Source organism: Esox lucius, chromosome 10, assembly GCF_011004845.1.
Source record: "Esox lucius isolate fEsoLuc1 chromosome 10, fEsoLuc1.pri, whole genome shotgun sequence".
NCBI classification, from domain to species: Eukaryota; Metazoa; Chordata; class Actinopteri; order Esociformes; family Esocidae; genus Esox; species Esox lucius.
The window spans coordinates 12,080,215-12,095,837 of NC_047578.1; the positions used below are offsets into that span (position 1 = coordinate 12,080,215).

At 44.8% G+C, this 15,623-nt stretch overlaps 1 protein-coding gene across 1 annotated transcript in view; it reads right to left on the reverse strand.

The window, feature by feature from the left end:
• Window positions 1–15,473, reverse strand: part of hibadha (3-hydroxyisobutyrate dehydrogenase a) — a 29,541-nt gene extending 14,068 nt beyond the window's left edge. The window contains exons 1-4 of the mRNA XM_010893025.3: window positions 15,368–15,473; window positions 12,610–12,770; window positions 11,852–11,961; window positions 11,358–11,479 (exon numbers count right to left, since the gene is read on the reverse strand). Of these exons, the coding sequence (XP_010891327.1) occupies window positions 11,358–11,479; window positions 11,852–11,961; window positions 12,610–12,770; window positions 15,368–15,437 (463 nt within the window). The 5' untranslated portion in view covers window positions 15,438–15,473. The remainder of the gene's footprint in view (window positions 1–11,357; window positions 11,480–11,851; window positions 11,962–12,609; window positions 12,771–15,367) is intronic.
• Window positions 15,474–15,623: the final 150 nt, after the last annotated feature.

The window sequence follows — 15,623 nt, forward strand, 5'->3', positions numbered from 1 at the left end:
CTACTGTCTCCCTCTTGGACTCATTCTCTCTGCCCTGGGTGCCTCCCACCCTCTCTCTCAGATGAACTAATCACCCATAATAAGCTCTTATGATCTTTAGTGGATTTCTATGAGCAGTGGCACAGGGATGATGGAAGACTGCCGGTGCAGCAAGAATAACAGATCATTAGCATAACAGAAGGAGTGAGTGTGTGTGTGTGTGTGTGTGTGTGTGTGTGTGTGTGTGTGTGTGTGTGTGTGTGTGTGTGTGTGTGTGTGTGCGCGCGTGTTGGGGCGTCCTGTGTCCTGTTCGGTCCTGTCAGAGACGGATTAAACAGGAATTGTAATGAGGCTGTGGGAAGACAGGGATCGCAGCTTGCTCCTCTGTCCATCCATCCCACAGGAGAATGACACATCGGCATCATTAACACTACCACACATCGCCCCCTAGGGTCAGTTGACTGGCATATACCCAGACAGGATGAGAGGGAGAGAGAGAGAGACACAGAGCGAGCGAGAGAGAGAGAGAGACACAGAGCGAGCGAGAGAGAGAGAGAGAGAGACACAGAGCGAGCGAGAGACAGAGAGAGAGACACAGAGCGAGCGAGAGACAGAGAGAGAGACACAGAGCGAGCGAGAGACCGAGCGAGAGACACAGAGCGAGCGAGAGACAGAGCGAGAGACACAGAGCGAGCGAGCGACAGAGCGAGAGACACAGAGCGAGCGAGCGACAGAGCGAGAGACAGAGCGAGCGAGCGACAGAGCGAGAGACAGAGCGAGCGAGCGACAGAGCGAGCGAGCGACAGAGCGAGAGACACAGAGCGAGCGAGCGACTGAGCGAGAGACACAGAGCGAGCGAGCGACAGAGCGAGAGACACAGAGCGAGCGAGAGACACAGAGCGAGCGAGAGACAGAGCGAGCGAGAGACAGAGCGAGAGACACAGAGCGAGCGAGAGACAGAGCGAGAGACACAGAGCGAGCGAGAGACAGAGAGAGAGACACAGAGCGAGCGAGAGACAGAGCGAGAGACACAGAGCGAGCGAGAGACAGAGCGAGAGACACAGAGCGAGCGAGAGACAGAGCGAGAGACACAGAGCGAGCGAGAGACAGACACAGATCGAGCGAGAGACAGAGAGAGAGACACCCAGATCGAGCGAGAGACAGAGAGAGAGACACCCAGAGCGAGCGAGAGACAGAGAGAGAGACACCCAGAGCGAGACAGAGACACCCAGAGCGAGACCTAGAGAGAGACACACCCAGAGCGAGACAGAGAGAGAGACACACCCAGAGCGAGAGACACACCCAGAGCGATAGAGAGAGAGCTATGTTGATATACGAGAATTATTTTTCCCAAAATGTAAAACCAAAATTGAATACTTTAAAAGGACAACAGAAACTGAGAAAATGTAGCTTATTCTAGGAGAAAAACCTAGTTCTGCTATATGAGCAGCAAAATATGTAGCTTCCTGCCTCACCCCGAAGGGACAAAAAACATAATAATAAACCAGGATAATGAATTTACAGTAATACCTGTATCCTTTCCCTTACTTGTAACTGGGATTGTTGTTGTTCACTGTTCTCATTTTCATTCATTTATTTTTGATTGTTTGTTTTGCCTATCATTTTAATATATATTGATGTTTGCTTTGGCAATGTATGTAGTAACACATTCCATGCCAATAAAGCCATTTGAATTGAAATTGAGAGCAAGACACACAGAGAGGGAGTGAGACACACAGAGAGGGAGTGAGACACACAGAGAGGGAGTGAGACACACAGAGAGGGAGTGAGACACACAGAGAGGAAGGACTGAGGGGATGAGTGGAACAAGGTCTTGAGAGAGGCCTATGTATACATTATACAGTAGGTCTTGGAAGGATGTTACAGGGGGGAGGGAGAAACAAAAACAAAAACAAAACCTTAAAAAATGAACACCAATTCATCCTCCACAGTAACAGAATAAACCCTGTATGCCCTATGTACTTATGAACTGACCAAGATTGTGTAACAGACTATAGTAGCCAAACTCAACCCTCCCAACCCACTCAATCTCCCAAATAAATGTTTTCCTTGTCTTTCAAACAGCTAATTTAGCAGCCCTTCACAAAAAATTCAGCAAGTCTACCACACCCAGTTTACTAAAACTATACTTCGGTCCAAATATAAACAATCAAGAACATAAGAATTTACCCAAAACAGTAAACTAACTAATCAGCAGGTCAAAAATACCAACCAACCTGGAACAGTGTAACATGTGCGCCAGAGAGGTTCAGACCAAGAGATAGACAGAAAAAGGCTAGGATAGCATGTTTACAGTCATTTTAAAAGTGGGGCCCATTGCTGCCTCTGGGCCTGGCCAACTTGTCATCACTGAGACCATTAACTCCACGTTGTACCAGAGAATCCACATGGAGAATGTGAGACCACCTTTCAAAAAGATAAAACTGAACCAAACATGGCCCTTCTAAAGGGACAACAATCCAAAACACACAAGCATAGCTAAAAACAATGTCTCAAAAAGAAGAAATGGAGGGTTACAGATCAATCCTATCAAAATGCTGTGGGTGGGCGCTTGAACCAGGCCATGCATGCAAGACTGCCCTCAAAACATGACACAGCTGAAGCAGTATTGTAGAGGAGTGGACAAAATTACACCCAGTTCATATAAGAGACCGACAGGCAGTTAGAAGAAACTGTGACAAAGTCACTGGCCTACCAGTTTCAGTGGACGCCTCCCCAAGACAAAACGACATGAGACAGATGAGTCCGTCGGCTAGTCTGACGCACATGTTTGAGGCCCAGCGCGTGCTTGGGTCCCTCTACACTTTGTGGGCCTTCAAGCAATTCAGGAGCTGCAGGGGCCTTCAGTATGCCAGTGCATGAAGGGATTTCAGCCAAAGGGGTCTGGCGCCACCAGCTATTGAAGATAGGTGTGTGCTTATTTTTTTTGCACAATGAAATTGCATTTCTATAAATCTCTCATGAATAAATGATTGCAAAGTAAATATATATTTTACGTGTCATTTGTCAAATTAGGTTAGCTTTATCTGTCAAGTGTTGAGGTGAAAAATGCTAAAATCTAAAAACAAAATAAAAAGACAGCTTTCCAGAGGGTGTACTTAGTTTTTCACACGACAGTATGCCTAGCTCCACCAAGAAACAATTCCCTTGGGAAAGAACAGAGTCTCTTATCCTGCTCCAGGGACAAGTTATGGTTGGCCAACATAAAACCCTGAGACCCAGTTGAAACAGCCTGACCACGGTTCAACCACGGCTGGACCACGGTGAGCTGGCATGGGTATTAATGACCGTTAGAATGGGAGGGGAATGCCAAAGCCTCTCCCAGTCTAGCATGGTGGCAGAGACAGTCAGGGGGCTGGGGCAGATTAGACAATTCTCATTGCACTAAAGAGGCAGACATTCTAAAAATAAAAGAAGGTCCTTGGAGGATCCTTTAGGGGTTCTAAAAATGTAAACTGTAGGAGAACCCCTTGGGGTTACAAGAAGAACCCCTCAAAAATAATAATTATTAAGAAAATATTTCAATGATCCCATGAAAGAACTTCTAAGGCTCATCTTTTATCAACCTTTCAAAAACAAATCCCCAAGACGTTTATTATGGGCAGTTGAATAATATATGGGGGTCCCTGGCAAAGTTCACATTTGAAGAACAGGATCCTTTATGTTTCAGAGTGTAATATACCATCCCTGATTCTTCTCCTCCCAATAGTGGAAGTAGTCAGGGTGGGGTGAGGTGGGGGAGGAGGGGGAACAAGATCAGAGCAAAGTCTGGCTTCTGTCATGTTCTAACAAGAGCCAAATTAATTAGTATATTTTTAATAACATACAAATAATTAACTGAAGGGATTCATTATACGCTTATAGTCTTAAACCTTCAAGCTTTTTGAAGCGGTGTGCATGTGCGTTGGTCAAACGTGTGGTGTGTGTGACTTTGGGAGGGTGTGTGTGTGTGTGTAACATCGGGGACAGGTGCGGATCCCAAACTTGGCTGTTGGCGAGACGGGCTTCTGATGCAATATACACAGGGTTACGAGGCCCGCGGAAAGAAGTAGGCACTTTTATTGGTAGTAGGGTTAAATTAAACTGCATGTGAATACGAGGTTGAATACACACACACACACACACACACACACACAAAATGGCTGTTCCCACGCTTCAGCCGCGACTGACGCATGACTGCGACCCACTCCGCAGCTTTCCCTGGGGTGGAGAGTAGCCGATCCCAACAAGAAGCCTCGTAACACTTTAACACCACTACAACCCATTATAAGAAATTATAACCCTTCATTTCCTTGAGTGCAAGTACCATCTACTGTGTGTAGAATACCCCTGCAGAAAGCATAAGGGCGGCCCATGCATTAGTAGGAGCACATTTAGGATTTTGGATCAACAGTTAACCTTCCAGATCACAGTGAATGATAATACAAAGACGAGCTAAAGTCTGATCCCACGTCAGCCCTTTGACACTGAAGATGTCTATCAGGGTTTACATTAGCTGGCAAATGCCGGCTTTTCGCCGGCGTCACGCGAAGTTGTCCGGCAGATGAAAATATCAATGACCAAAATGACCGATGGGAAATATGCCAGATAAATAGATTAACAGGATGTTAAATAGCCTAATATTCTGTGACCTATACAATCGGTTGCCAAGAAAACAGCGTTCCTCTGTGTTTTTATTGCTATTTAAATATAGGCTATTATATGGCTATTTAAAACATATAGGTAGCTGTGCTATATGGCCGGAATTCTGGAATTTTAACAGCCATATTAGCCGTAAAAAAAAAGCCTAGCGTAAACTTTCCTTCCGACACCATATGGTCTCCGGCTGTGTACTAACAAAACAGTCAGATGAAAATGATGCCCTGCAGGTTGGACCTTATCATTCACAAGTCCTTATTCCGCCATTGAGAAACGGACTAGTCAGACAAGTCCTATTTTACAAGAAATCATTGATAAGGGATCTTTGATCTTCTAACCATGGTAGACAGAAGCCCAATGGAAACAAGTGTTTTATAACTATTTTGTTAAGCAACAGTAGGGCAGTCGTACTTCTATTTATTACAATAATAGAACAGTGTTGGAAAGACAGGGAAGACGGAGAATGGTGGGTCAAAGTTCAGTAGGCAGGATTCAAAACCTTGTTGACTTATAAATGTGTCAGGGTCAGAAGCTCAGACAACTAGGCCCCCGTAGCCTCTAATGGCAACATTTCTAACAAAGTTCTAAACACTGGGATAAAGTTCCTCTGAAAGACTTGTATAGATACATGAACCTTTCTTCCTCTGCGTAATCCACCATTTAAAGGCCTTCAGTGAAACCTTGTGGTCTAGAGATATAATTACAATCAAATGGGGGGAAATTTTACATATTAAAAACCCAAACAAGCGCAGTAAAAACTTGACTAAGTAAAATGGAGGACTAAGAGAGAGCTAAACCAAAACACAAACACACAGTTCATCTGCCAATGTTGCTAACACTGCTAATGCTAGTCTTCATGTGAAAAACAGTCTTTATCTACAACGTTAACAAGCATAAGACGGATAAGTTGAGAGACACCCCGCCCCAAAACAATAGCCTCCCTTCATATTGTTTCTTCATTGACCAGTACCAAGACCCCTAATCCTGCCTAGCATCCGTGAGGTGGGCGTGGCCATGGACAGAAGACATGGCAGAGATGGAGAAACACTCCAGAATCAAGCCCTCCTCTGGCGCAATCCGGAGTCATTGAGTCTGAGGTGGAGATTGATGATGGCGTGCGCACGCGCACGTACACACACACACACACACACACACGTTCTTAAGATGACTGACACAAGGGTGGGGTTTACGGGAATTTGACGGACAGAGCTTTGTACAAAGACTGGCACATACGCCAGCTGACAAACAGGCCTACACACACACACACGCATACACACATGCACCAAGCTGAGAGGGCCAATCACCCAGCTGTTGTGAGTCTGCTTCCATCTGGAGTCCAGCCCCCCCCCCCCCATCCTGACCCCCCTCAACCCAACCTCCTCCTCCTCCATCCCTGACTGCCCTGACTCCTTCCCCTACATTACCCCTCCCCTCCCCTAATCAGTCTCCCCCTGGGCCCCCAGTGAAGGGCTTGTTATGCTAATCTAGTCAGGCCATTGCTGGTTAGTTTGTCATTACTGCACTGCGTGACAGCAGACCCGGCCAACAACCCATAACCATGAGAGGCACTGGGTCTAACCAGATATCCAGGTTGGATTCTGTCAGAACTATCAGGGAATGTCACCATCTCATTTATGACTGCTGCCAAGCGATAAGTCAGGCTTCAAACTGACAATGGTGAATGCGATGTTTTGTCCCTGAGCAAGACATTGTACCCTAACTGCTCGTCCTCCCCGGTAATATCGCCCCCAGGTTGTTGCTGTATATTTTAAATGTAACTTAACCTAGTAAAATAACTGAAATTAAAGTGATGTCAAGATACCAGGTTTAGGGATGTCCAGATCCGATCACCTGATCGGAAATCGGGCCCGATCACGTGGTTTCAGACTCGATCGGAATCGGACGTTACTTCCCGATCAGGACTCGGATATATATGTATATATATTCATTATTTAACACATCTGTAGTTATGCGGTGGCACAGAGTTAGACCCTTTTGACTCCACACAGAAACAGCAACGCGTGCGGGATTGTATCACTTTGTTGTAGAGACGCTATTGGTTAAATGCCGGCAAAGTAGAACACGGAAGCAGCTTAAAGCGGAAAGCGCGAGTATTTCTGCGGTCTGGAGGTGTTATATAAAGCAAGTTTACCCAGACGAGTCAGCTCACGCTGTAGGAGAGTTTGAAGAGGAGAGAAAAAATGCCCCGTGACCGCGCGAAGGCGCAGGACATCACAGTCAAGATAGCTCAAACGATCGCAATGAGTGACCTGCCATTCGCCTTTGTAGAGAACCCTGGATTTCTTATGCTTATGGAGCACGTAGAACCTCGATTTTAAATGCCGTCTCACCACTATATCACAGAGAAAGCTCTTCCAGCCCTTTATAAGAAGATTTCTGACAAACTACTTGTCTTGTTATCAGATGTCCTGTTATCAGAATTAAATAAAAAAATAAGGAACATCCTGGATCTGTTTTTTCCCTCTTTTTTATTCTTTTTTTATATATTATAGAAGTATCGGATCGGGACTCGGTATCGGTAGATACTCAAAATCAAATGACTCGGACTCAAGGGCAAAAAACCTGATCGGGACATCCCTAACCAGGTTGTTTTATTTTTTTAAACATTTAAAGATGTCCAGTGAAAGCAGATATACAATTAGCTGACAGTAGAGTACAAACCAAAGATGACTGACACGGATAACTTAAAGCGGGAATCTTGCTCATTAAAAACCGGGTCCAAATTCTGAATGCTGATAACAAATTTGCGTTGGTAACTGGTTTATAATGGCAATATAGTATCACAGGGGTTTGGGGTGCAGTATATTGGCCATACATTGCTTAAAAATATCGCATGAGTTTAAGCAGAATATCAAAAAAATATTGAGAATAAAGACACTCATGTTTTGAAGCATAGCCAGACTATGTTCCATATATGGGTAGGGGGTGTGGCTTTCACTACAAGCTTAAAACCCCTTTTACAAGGAAAAGAGTCTGCAGGTGCGCTGTCCTCCCTGCTATTTGACGGATACCTAATTAGTGAGGCCCTCCCCTCACCTGGTTGACCAGGTCTTAATTGAAATTCAAACCCAAACGGCAGCAGAGACACAGGGCTTCCCTGGAAAGACTGACTCTGTGACTGGTGAGGGTGCCCAGCGTACTGGCGGGTCCGAGACACACAGTAGGCCTGTACGAACACATTAACCAACACACCCCCCTCCCCTCACCACTGATACTGCAGTTCCCAGCGTTGAGAAAACAATGAAAGGTCTTTAAAGCGTTTTAAAGACGCCGTCCGTTAGCGAAGTGGCGGCCCGCCGCTGGCAGACAAGACGCAAACGCAGGCATGCTGGGTAATTACCGCTAACGATCCCGGCACTCGTTAGCTGACGCTCCTATTTCTACCAATACCGTGCCAACAGCTCGGGCCTGTGACGTCAGAGCCTGTTTTGTTGTGGGTCGGGTTTGCATGCGGACACTTTTAATGACACCAGACAGTCGTGGAAGTGTGTTTGTGAAAGCGAAATGAGCATTTGAGAAAATGGTGTGGGTATTTTAGAGTGTCCATGTGATGTTTGTGTGTACAGTAAGTGACTATGTGGAGTGTATGTGTATGCCAGGAGAAAGCTGTGTAAGGCATGGCTTGGCAGACAATAGGAAAGAGCTAGACCGACAAAGACAGAGAGAATGGACATAAAGAGAGATGTCGTTTTTTGATTGTTGTTTTTTTAACAAGGTTATTATTCCTTGTCTCAGACCCCAGGGGCGACTGCCAAACCCTTAGTGACGCACTCGAGGTGGGAACCACACACACACACACACACACAATTCAATTTGTATCTAAAGAAAATTCTAAGAAAAAACTGAGAACCCCTTAAGCACTGACATGTGTGTGTGTGTGTGTGTGTGTGTCTGTGGGTGTGTGTGAGAGCTTTATATGGCATGGCTACCATCTCATAGGGGTTTATCAAGGAGCAACGCATGTCAATGTGTCTGTAGGTCTTTTTGCAGAGCACACAAAAAATATAGTTTATTTGAAAACAAAATTCCCATGCACATTTTATAGTGTATCTTCAACTGATTTTTTTTTTTAAAGAAACCATGGAAGTTTGACGGTATTCAGATCTCCGATACTAAGAGTTCCAACAAGTACTTGTGACTCATGGCTCCCTAATGAGTTGGAGTGCCACCTCCTGGACAAATGCAGCACGTGCAACCCCATCCCCCCATTCTCAACCATTAAAAATTGCACACACACACACACACACACACACTTTGTGCTTTTGTATGAGCTTCACATACTGGCCGTCAAGTATGCGCATGTTAGTGTCCCAACATGGAAGAGTGCGTGTGCGCGTGCTGCGCTAGGCGTCTGTGGGACTAAGACCAGAAGTAACAGGTAAATCATTGGCCATCCCAGAGCAGTAAAACAGGCTTAGCTAGGAGGCCAGAGAGGAAGTGTTTAAACATTGTGTCTGTGTCTGCAAGAAGGGTCTTCACACAGGACAGAACACACTAACTACAGGCTGTCTAAACTGCCCAGACGCCAGCCTGTAAACCATCGCAGAGGACGTGTTTCTGTGAGCACGCGCATGTCTGCGGGAAAGTGTGTTGCGTGAGCGACGTTTGTGAACACCCGAGTGCCGGCAGACAAGCGTATGAACAACTGTTGGGGGCAGTCAAAAAGTGACAAAATGAAGAGGAAGACAGTCCTCATACACGCATATAATTAGTAGCCAATTCATTCGGCACACCACCCAACTCACCAAAGATAACCAACCACTACAGTCGGTGAGTCACATGGCAGTGGCTTAAAGCAGCAGATTGTCAGAAGGGCAAAACCAGTGACCCCAGCGACGTTGAGCTTGACAGACACCCCGGTAACGGCGTCTCAGAAATGGCCACGTTCTCGCTGACGGGAGAGGTCGAAGGACAATGGCAAGAACCATGCAAGCAGCAGGGGGGCCACAAACAGGTGCCGCAATAACAACGGGTCGGTACAACACCGGCGTGCAGGACCACATCCCGTCACGGCCGGGTCACTGGAGCGCCGTGGAAAAACACGGCCCGGTCCAATGAATCCCAGGGTCTGTTGGGTCATTCTGAAGGCTTAGGCCGCTTGAGCCCATGGACTCATCCTGTGTGGTATCACTGGTACAGGCTGGCGGCGGTGCCGTTATGGTTTCCATGGCGCGAGTCAGGTCCCTTGACACCAGCTGAGTCTGACTGTCGCTGCCTGTCCAGGTGGTTCCCTTCATGGCTACGGTTTACCCTTCGTCACATGAACACTTTCAGCAGGATAATGCGCCACGTCACAAAACACATGTCGTCTTAAAATGGTTCCAGGAACAATAAAGTGAGCTTACATTCCCCAGACCTTAAACCAGCAGCGCACATTTGAGAGGAATGGGGGGGTTTGCAGCATGAATGTATCAGCGTCCAATCGCATTAGCATGGAGCGACATTCCGACACCTCGAAGAATCCATGCCCCCAAGAACTCAGGCTGTTCTACTTCGGTGTAAAAAAAAAAAATAATAAGAAAACCTGTACAGAGCGCATGAGTTTGTTGGTTTATTTGTGCGTGTGTGTATTTGCGTGTGCGCATCCCGTCTGGTTGGTTTAAACGAGGTGACAGGGACAGTTTTACGACTATGCGTCTCCGTTCCACCTTATCTTTCCTCTCCCCAGTGGTGGTCCGGGGAGACGGTTTCTTTCCGCTTCATGGTTCTTTATCAACATGAAAGGCACTGACATGTGATACCTGCCATTAAGGCTCCATCCACATGAAAAACCCTGACATGGGACTCTCCGCTGCGGCTCCAGCCATTAAGGAGAACGGTGTCCTGTGCACTGTCAAGGGGCCGTCAAATAGGTAGAACTAACATGATGACAACTTCGGACCTTAACCTTGCCCATCAGACCGGGTCAAAAGCAACACTAAAACCTACCTATTGGCTATATCTCTCCAGTTGGATTAGCAGTCTGTCTTGGCCTAAAAGTGCAGGGAATGGAATGGACCCTAAAGAAACCGATACCCAAGATAATACCACTTCACGCTGACTACAGAGTGTGGTCAGGCTTGGCTAGAACCGATGGAACTACATCGCCAAACAACTCGGAATAAAACTAGCTACCAATCCCTGTTTTGTAATGGAAAACAACAGTGCGTCTTATTGGACAAGTTCAGTGGGTTTCTCAGAATTTCACACTGTCTGGATTGGATTTGTTCCTAGTGAATAGGGTCCTGATCCGAAACTGCAGTCATATGTTGCCATCAACAGATCCATTTTCACTGGCTGTAGGTCTGTCACCAGTCAGTGACCTGAAACTACATACTGTTTACATGACAACATAGTATTGAGCCCGGGTCTATAAATACAAGCAGTAAGGCAACATAATAAGCATGAACCCGCACACGGTCAGCATTGCTGCCAAGGCAGTCCAACTGATGTGTCTGTGTCTTAAAGGCGAGATATCCTACAGAGGAAAAAGACGGAGAAACAATGTGTGCCTGCGTACCTAAAGAGCATGTCAGCCACAACTAGGCTGGAGGCAGGAGGAGTAAAAAAAAAAATTAAAAAAAAAAAAGGAAAAAAAGGTTGAGTGGAGATTAAAAACTATTCAAAGCATCAGGGGCACAGATGTTATAGCTTTAACCTTCTGCCTTCCAGAAGTAAACCTGTTCAGTGGAAGTTGACAGCCCAATCCCCTCTCTTACCTCCTGACACGGGAGCGTCCATGAAGACCGCGCCCATTTTCTCAGCAGCGAAGGCCATCTCCCTGGAGACCAAGGGGTCAATTGTGGAGGAGTCGATGAGCAGAGTTCCTTTCTTCACTTTCCTGAGGATTAAAAACCGAAGGAGGGGAACTCCATTGTCACATGATCATACCCCAGCACTAGCTCACCCAATTAAATACACTTCAGAGACCATGATCAATTTAACAGCTAAAAACTGTGGAATTCCAGGATCTAGGTTATCTATCCCGACAAAATAATAATAACACACATTTAAGCATAATTAAATAAGCAGCTGGACCCCACCTAGCCTTCCAATGAGGACAAGGTCGTAACTTATTTGGAAATCACACAATTGGGAGAAAATATGAAATCTTGAATAAAAAATGTATAATTGGCCTTGGCTATGAATATAGTTTCTCCGGATTCGTTTTTTCTTCAAAGCTACGACCTGGCCAGGAGGAGAAGCTCCATACTTAAGGATGCCATTGGTACCAGTGTAGACCTCCACGACGTTGGGGCTGGATGGCAACATGGTGATAATCCTGTCTGCTTTATCTGCTACCTCAGCTGGGGTGTCCAAGATCTATACAGGGAGGAAACAGATGGGAAATACATAAAAGATAAACCCATTACCAGGACACGCAGCAGGTATCAACTGTCATTAACGTGTCTTGTCTACTAATAGATAATGCGATGTGAGCGTTAGCAGTAAAAGATTTACAGTTACAGTATATGCACCCATCTGGCTGCAGGTAGATGGGCCGAGTTTTAGGTGCGGTATAGTGAAGCTGTTAAATGAACAGTTAACGGTCTGGAGGAGACGTGCTGTGTTAATGGTAATGTAGGGGACAGATGGCCGGTTGGTGAGAGCCATGACAAAGGGAAAGAAACTGTTCCGATGGAAGGATTTTGGTTTTGATTAACCTGTACTCCCGCCTGCCCTCTGCCTGCCAGAAGAGAGACTTATATTGTCAGTTGATGTTACAATTTCAGGACAAAAAAAAAAAACAGCTGGTGATATTTTATATTCAGTAGCTTATTTCGGTTTAAATACCAATGTGGCATTCCAAAATGTGAGGAGCAAAAAATAAATAAAAGAAACCACACGAAAACATTGTCTACTACACCAAGGCTGCCTCACCAAGCACCAAGGACAGACAAGTCAACTGTACTTCAGAGAAATAGGTGGCTGGGTATCAGTTCCTTTACAACTAGCAGTTGGTTCTGTTACCTGGGCACCCTCGTCTTGCAGCTCCTTGCAGGATTCAGGGAAGACATCGGTGGCAATGACAGGGTACCCATGCTTCAGCAGGTTTTTGGCCATAGGACTGCCCATGTTTCCCAACCCAATGAACCCCACCGGAGTCTTGGAGGCCATGGACCTGCTACTCACTGGACAGCACAGAGAAAGGAGGGGTTTGTCACTGCGGTGGCACGTCCCAGCTAATGCAAGTGGTAAGAACAAGTCAGAATCCACTCAGCCTAACTACTTCTGTCAGGCACATTCAGTCTGTGTACCACCCAGCCCTGGGTTTGTGAAGCTATTTACTGGGCTTTGATTGATGACCAGGCAGTGTGACCAAGTGTTGACATGTTAATAAAAGGTGTGTTCTGGGTAGACTGTTTGCCCCTCAGTTAGAATAAAATTCATAATATGAGAAGAAAACGTTCTGTGAGTTCGCCATGAGACAGAGTTCAAAATGTCCTTCTATTATATACTTTTGCCACGGAATGTTCAAATGCTTTATGAGCAGAGCCAGCCATTTGTAGGTGCAAGCACCTGGGAGCAAAAAGATTCTGACAGCACATAAAAATGAAATGTACAAACAAGTTAATTATTAGTCGAGAAAATGTGTTTGTTTGTATATTAGCCAACGAGAAACTGGCTTTGGGTTACATTTGACATGTACGAGTTGAGTAAGTTGGCCAGATAAATTATTCACTCTGTGAAAAAAATAAAAAATAAATAAAGATTAATTCTAAATGATATAAAAAGGTTCTGAAGTCCAAAATATCACTCCCTTTGTAAGGCATGGCATAAAATGCAGGCCCCAATGTCAATAGGATTCCCTGGAGAAAGAATATGGACAGAGTAGTGAGGGAATAGAATCTGACGGGCGGATAAGCTCTGCGTTATATTCACTTAGTCAGGATAAGATCCATTTAACCTAGTAGGTAGCAGGTTTGGTTCATAGCATTTGTTTCTATGGTTTCTGATCAGGCTACACTTCCAGCTATCCTTCTGGAGCCAAACCACTCTGGTGGTTGTGGACCCAGATTACGTGCAATGTGTGTCGGTCTGTAACAGTATGAAAGTTCATATTTGCATATGAATGGACTAATGGTAAATTGAAACGTGATTTTCCAAGACAAATTGGAATTATGTTATAAATGGGAATTACACACCTAAACATGACCTGAAAATGTTTTATACTGATGTGATTTATTAATTAAAAAAGATATCCAACTTTGTTAACTATGAATGATTGTGTATTTGAAGAAAAAACTAAATGGTTTAGCGTTAGAAAAAACAACAGACTGCACAAGGCCTCTTTAGAGGTATTTATTAAACCCTACTTTACAAGGTATATTGACAGATTGGTGCGGATTACTTAATTTAACTAATCATTAACAGATTTTAAAAAAATTGTTACCCCTTTCTCTCCCCTATTTTGAAACATCCAGTGATTAGTGGACTCAGGACAGTCGATTTTTAGTTGTCTTCCTAAGCGCAACCGATGATGTTCTGGTTCTAACACGCAGCTCACTTAACCAGGAAGTATTTACCGGAATCCTTATGCGCAGGAAGGAACACACTCTTGCCTTCTAGATCAATTGAGCTGAAAGGTACCCAAGTAGCCACAATAATTCACTAGAGTATGATGACGCAGACAACCGATTACTAACCACCAAATAGCACCCGGACACAGTTGCACAATAATCCGCAAGCAGGATTCAAACCCTGGTCTCAGAATGACACAGCTAACTGCAAGGCAGTGGCCCAGAGATAAAATTTGTAAAGTAATCCATCCAAACTAACCCTGACAACAGGCTACTGAAAACAAATAAAGCACTTAATTAAAATTCTACTTCAACAGACAGGAAAACTCATCCTGCTGCCAGTAACCGGCTAGGGTATCTGATAAAAATGATAACATTAGTTAAGACTCAGATTATTCTGAGACAGTTTCAGAAAATACTGTACTCCGTATAACATGCTCAACATACAGGTGTATGTAAAACCGCACAGAAATGCCCTCAGAAATAGCTTAACTTAAGGTAGTAACAGAGCATGTTGAATAACAATAGGTCAACAGTGCACCCAGAACCTATCGTGCACACACCCAATGCGTGGACATGGCTCAATGTTTACCCGGTCTGGAGAACCACACAACAGTGTGTGATTCCACAATACATGATGCATCAACGCATTTTTTCCTGACCTGCTGCGGTCTACCTAAAGTGAAGAAATGTAATATTCAGACAGAGCAAAGCAATTGTGCAGTATCTGCCCAGTTGCTGAAGTATGCAAATCCAGTTCGTTACATCAGCATAATTAGAATGAAGGACAATGTGAAGTGATGCAATTAGTTATGTCAAAATAATGACTACAAGAGTCAGATTGTGGGGTACGAGGTTGAGCCTTGAAAAACAGTGCGGGACAAGCAGAGCCTAGAAGAACATAGTGTTCCAGCCGAATTAATTGGTCAAGGAAACGTGATTTTGCAGAACTGAGTGATATGTCGAATACTGTAGATGAAAGCATAGCCAATTGTTACATGTCATCACTGGCAATCAGTGCATTTTAAAAATGTTATAATGCATTCCGTTAACGTCAACTTGGATTGTTACTGTATTCGATTAATACAAAAACACGAGCACCGGGTACGCAACTGTTATATGAAAATATCCAGATAGAACTTCGCACACCTAGCTAGATGTATTATCAGGTTGAATTTGTTTCTAAGAAAATCTAGTAAATACGTTACCGAGAACCGGGTCGACATGTTTATTAAACCTTTGCAATAGATTCCGAGACCCTCTGAACAAGGCAGCCATGCTTCTTCCCCCTTGACCTAGGAGTTTACGGTGACAGCTGACAGCCAGGAAGTTTAGCTGAGTTAGTAATGATTGAGCGCTATTTGGACCACTCAAGAGTCTCAGGCAAGAAAAATAGCTAATTAAAATCGTTCAAAGGCGGGACATCCTGTGTGTTCATATCTTCCACTGTAGAGAAACACCCGG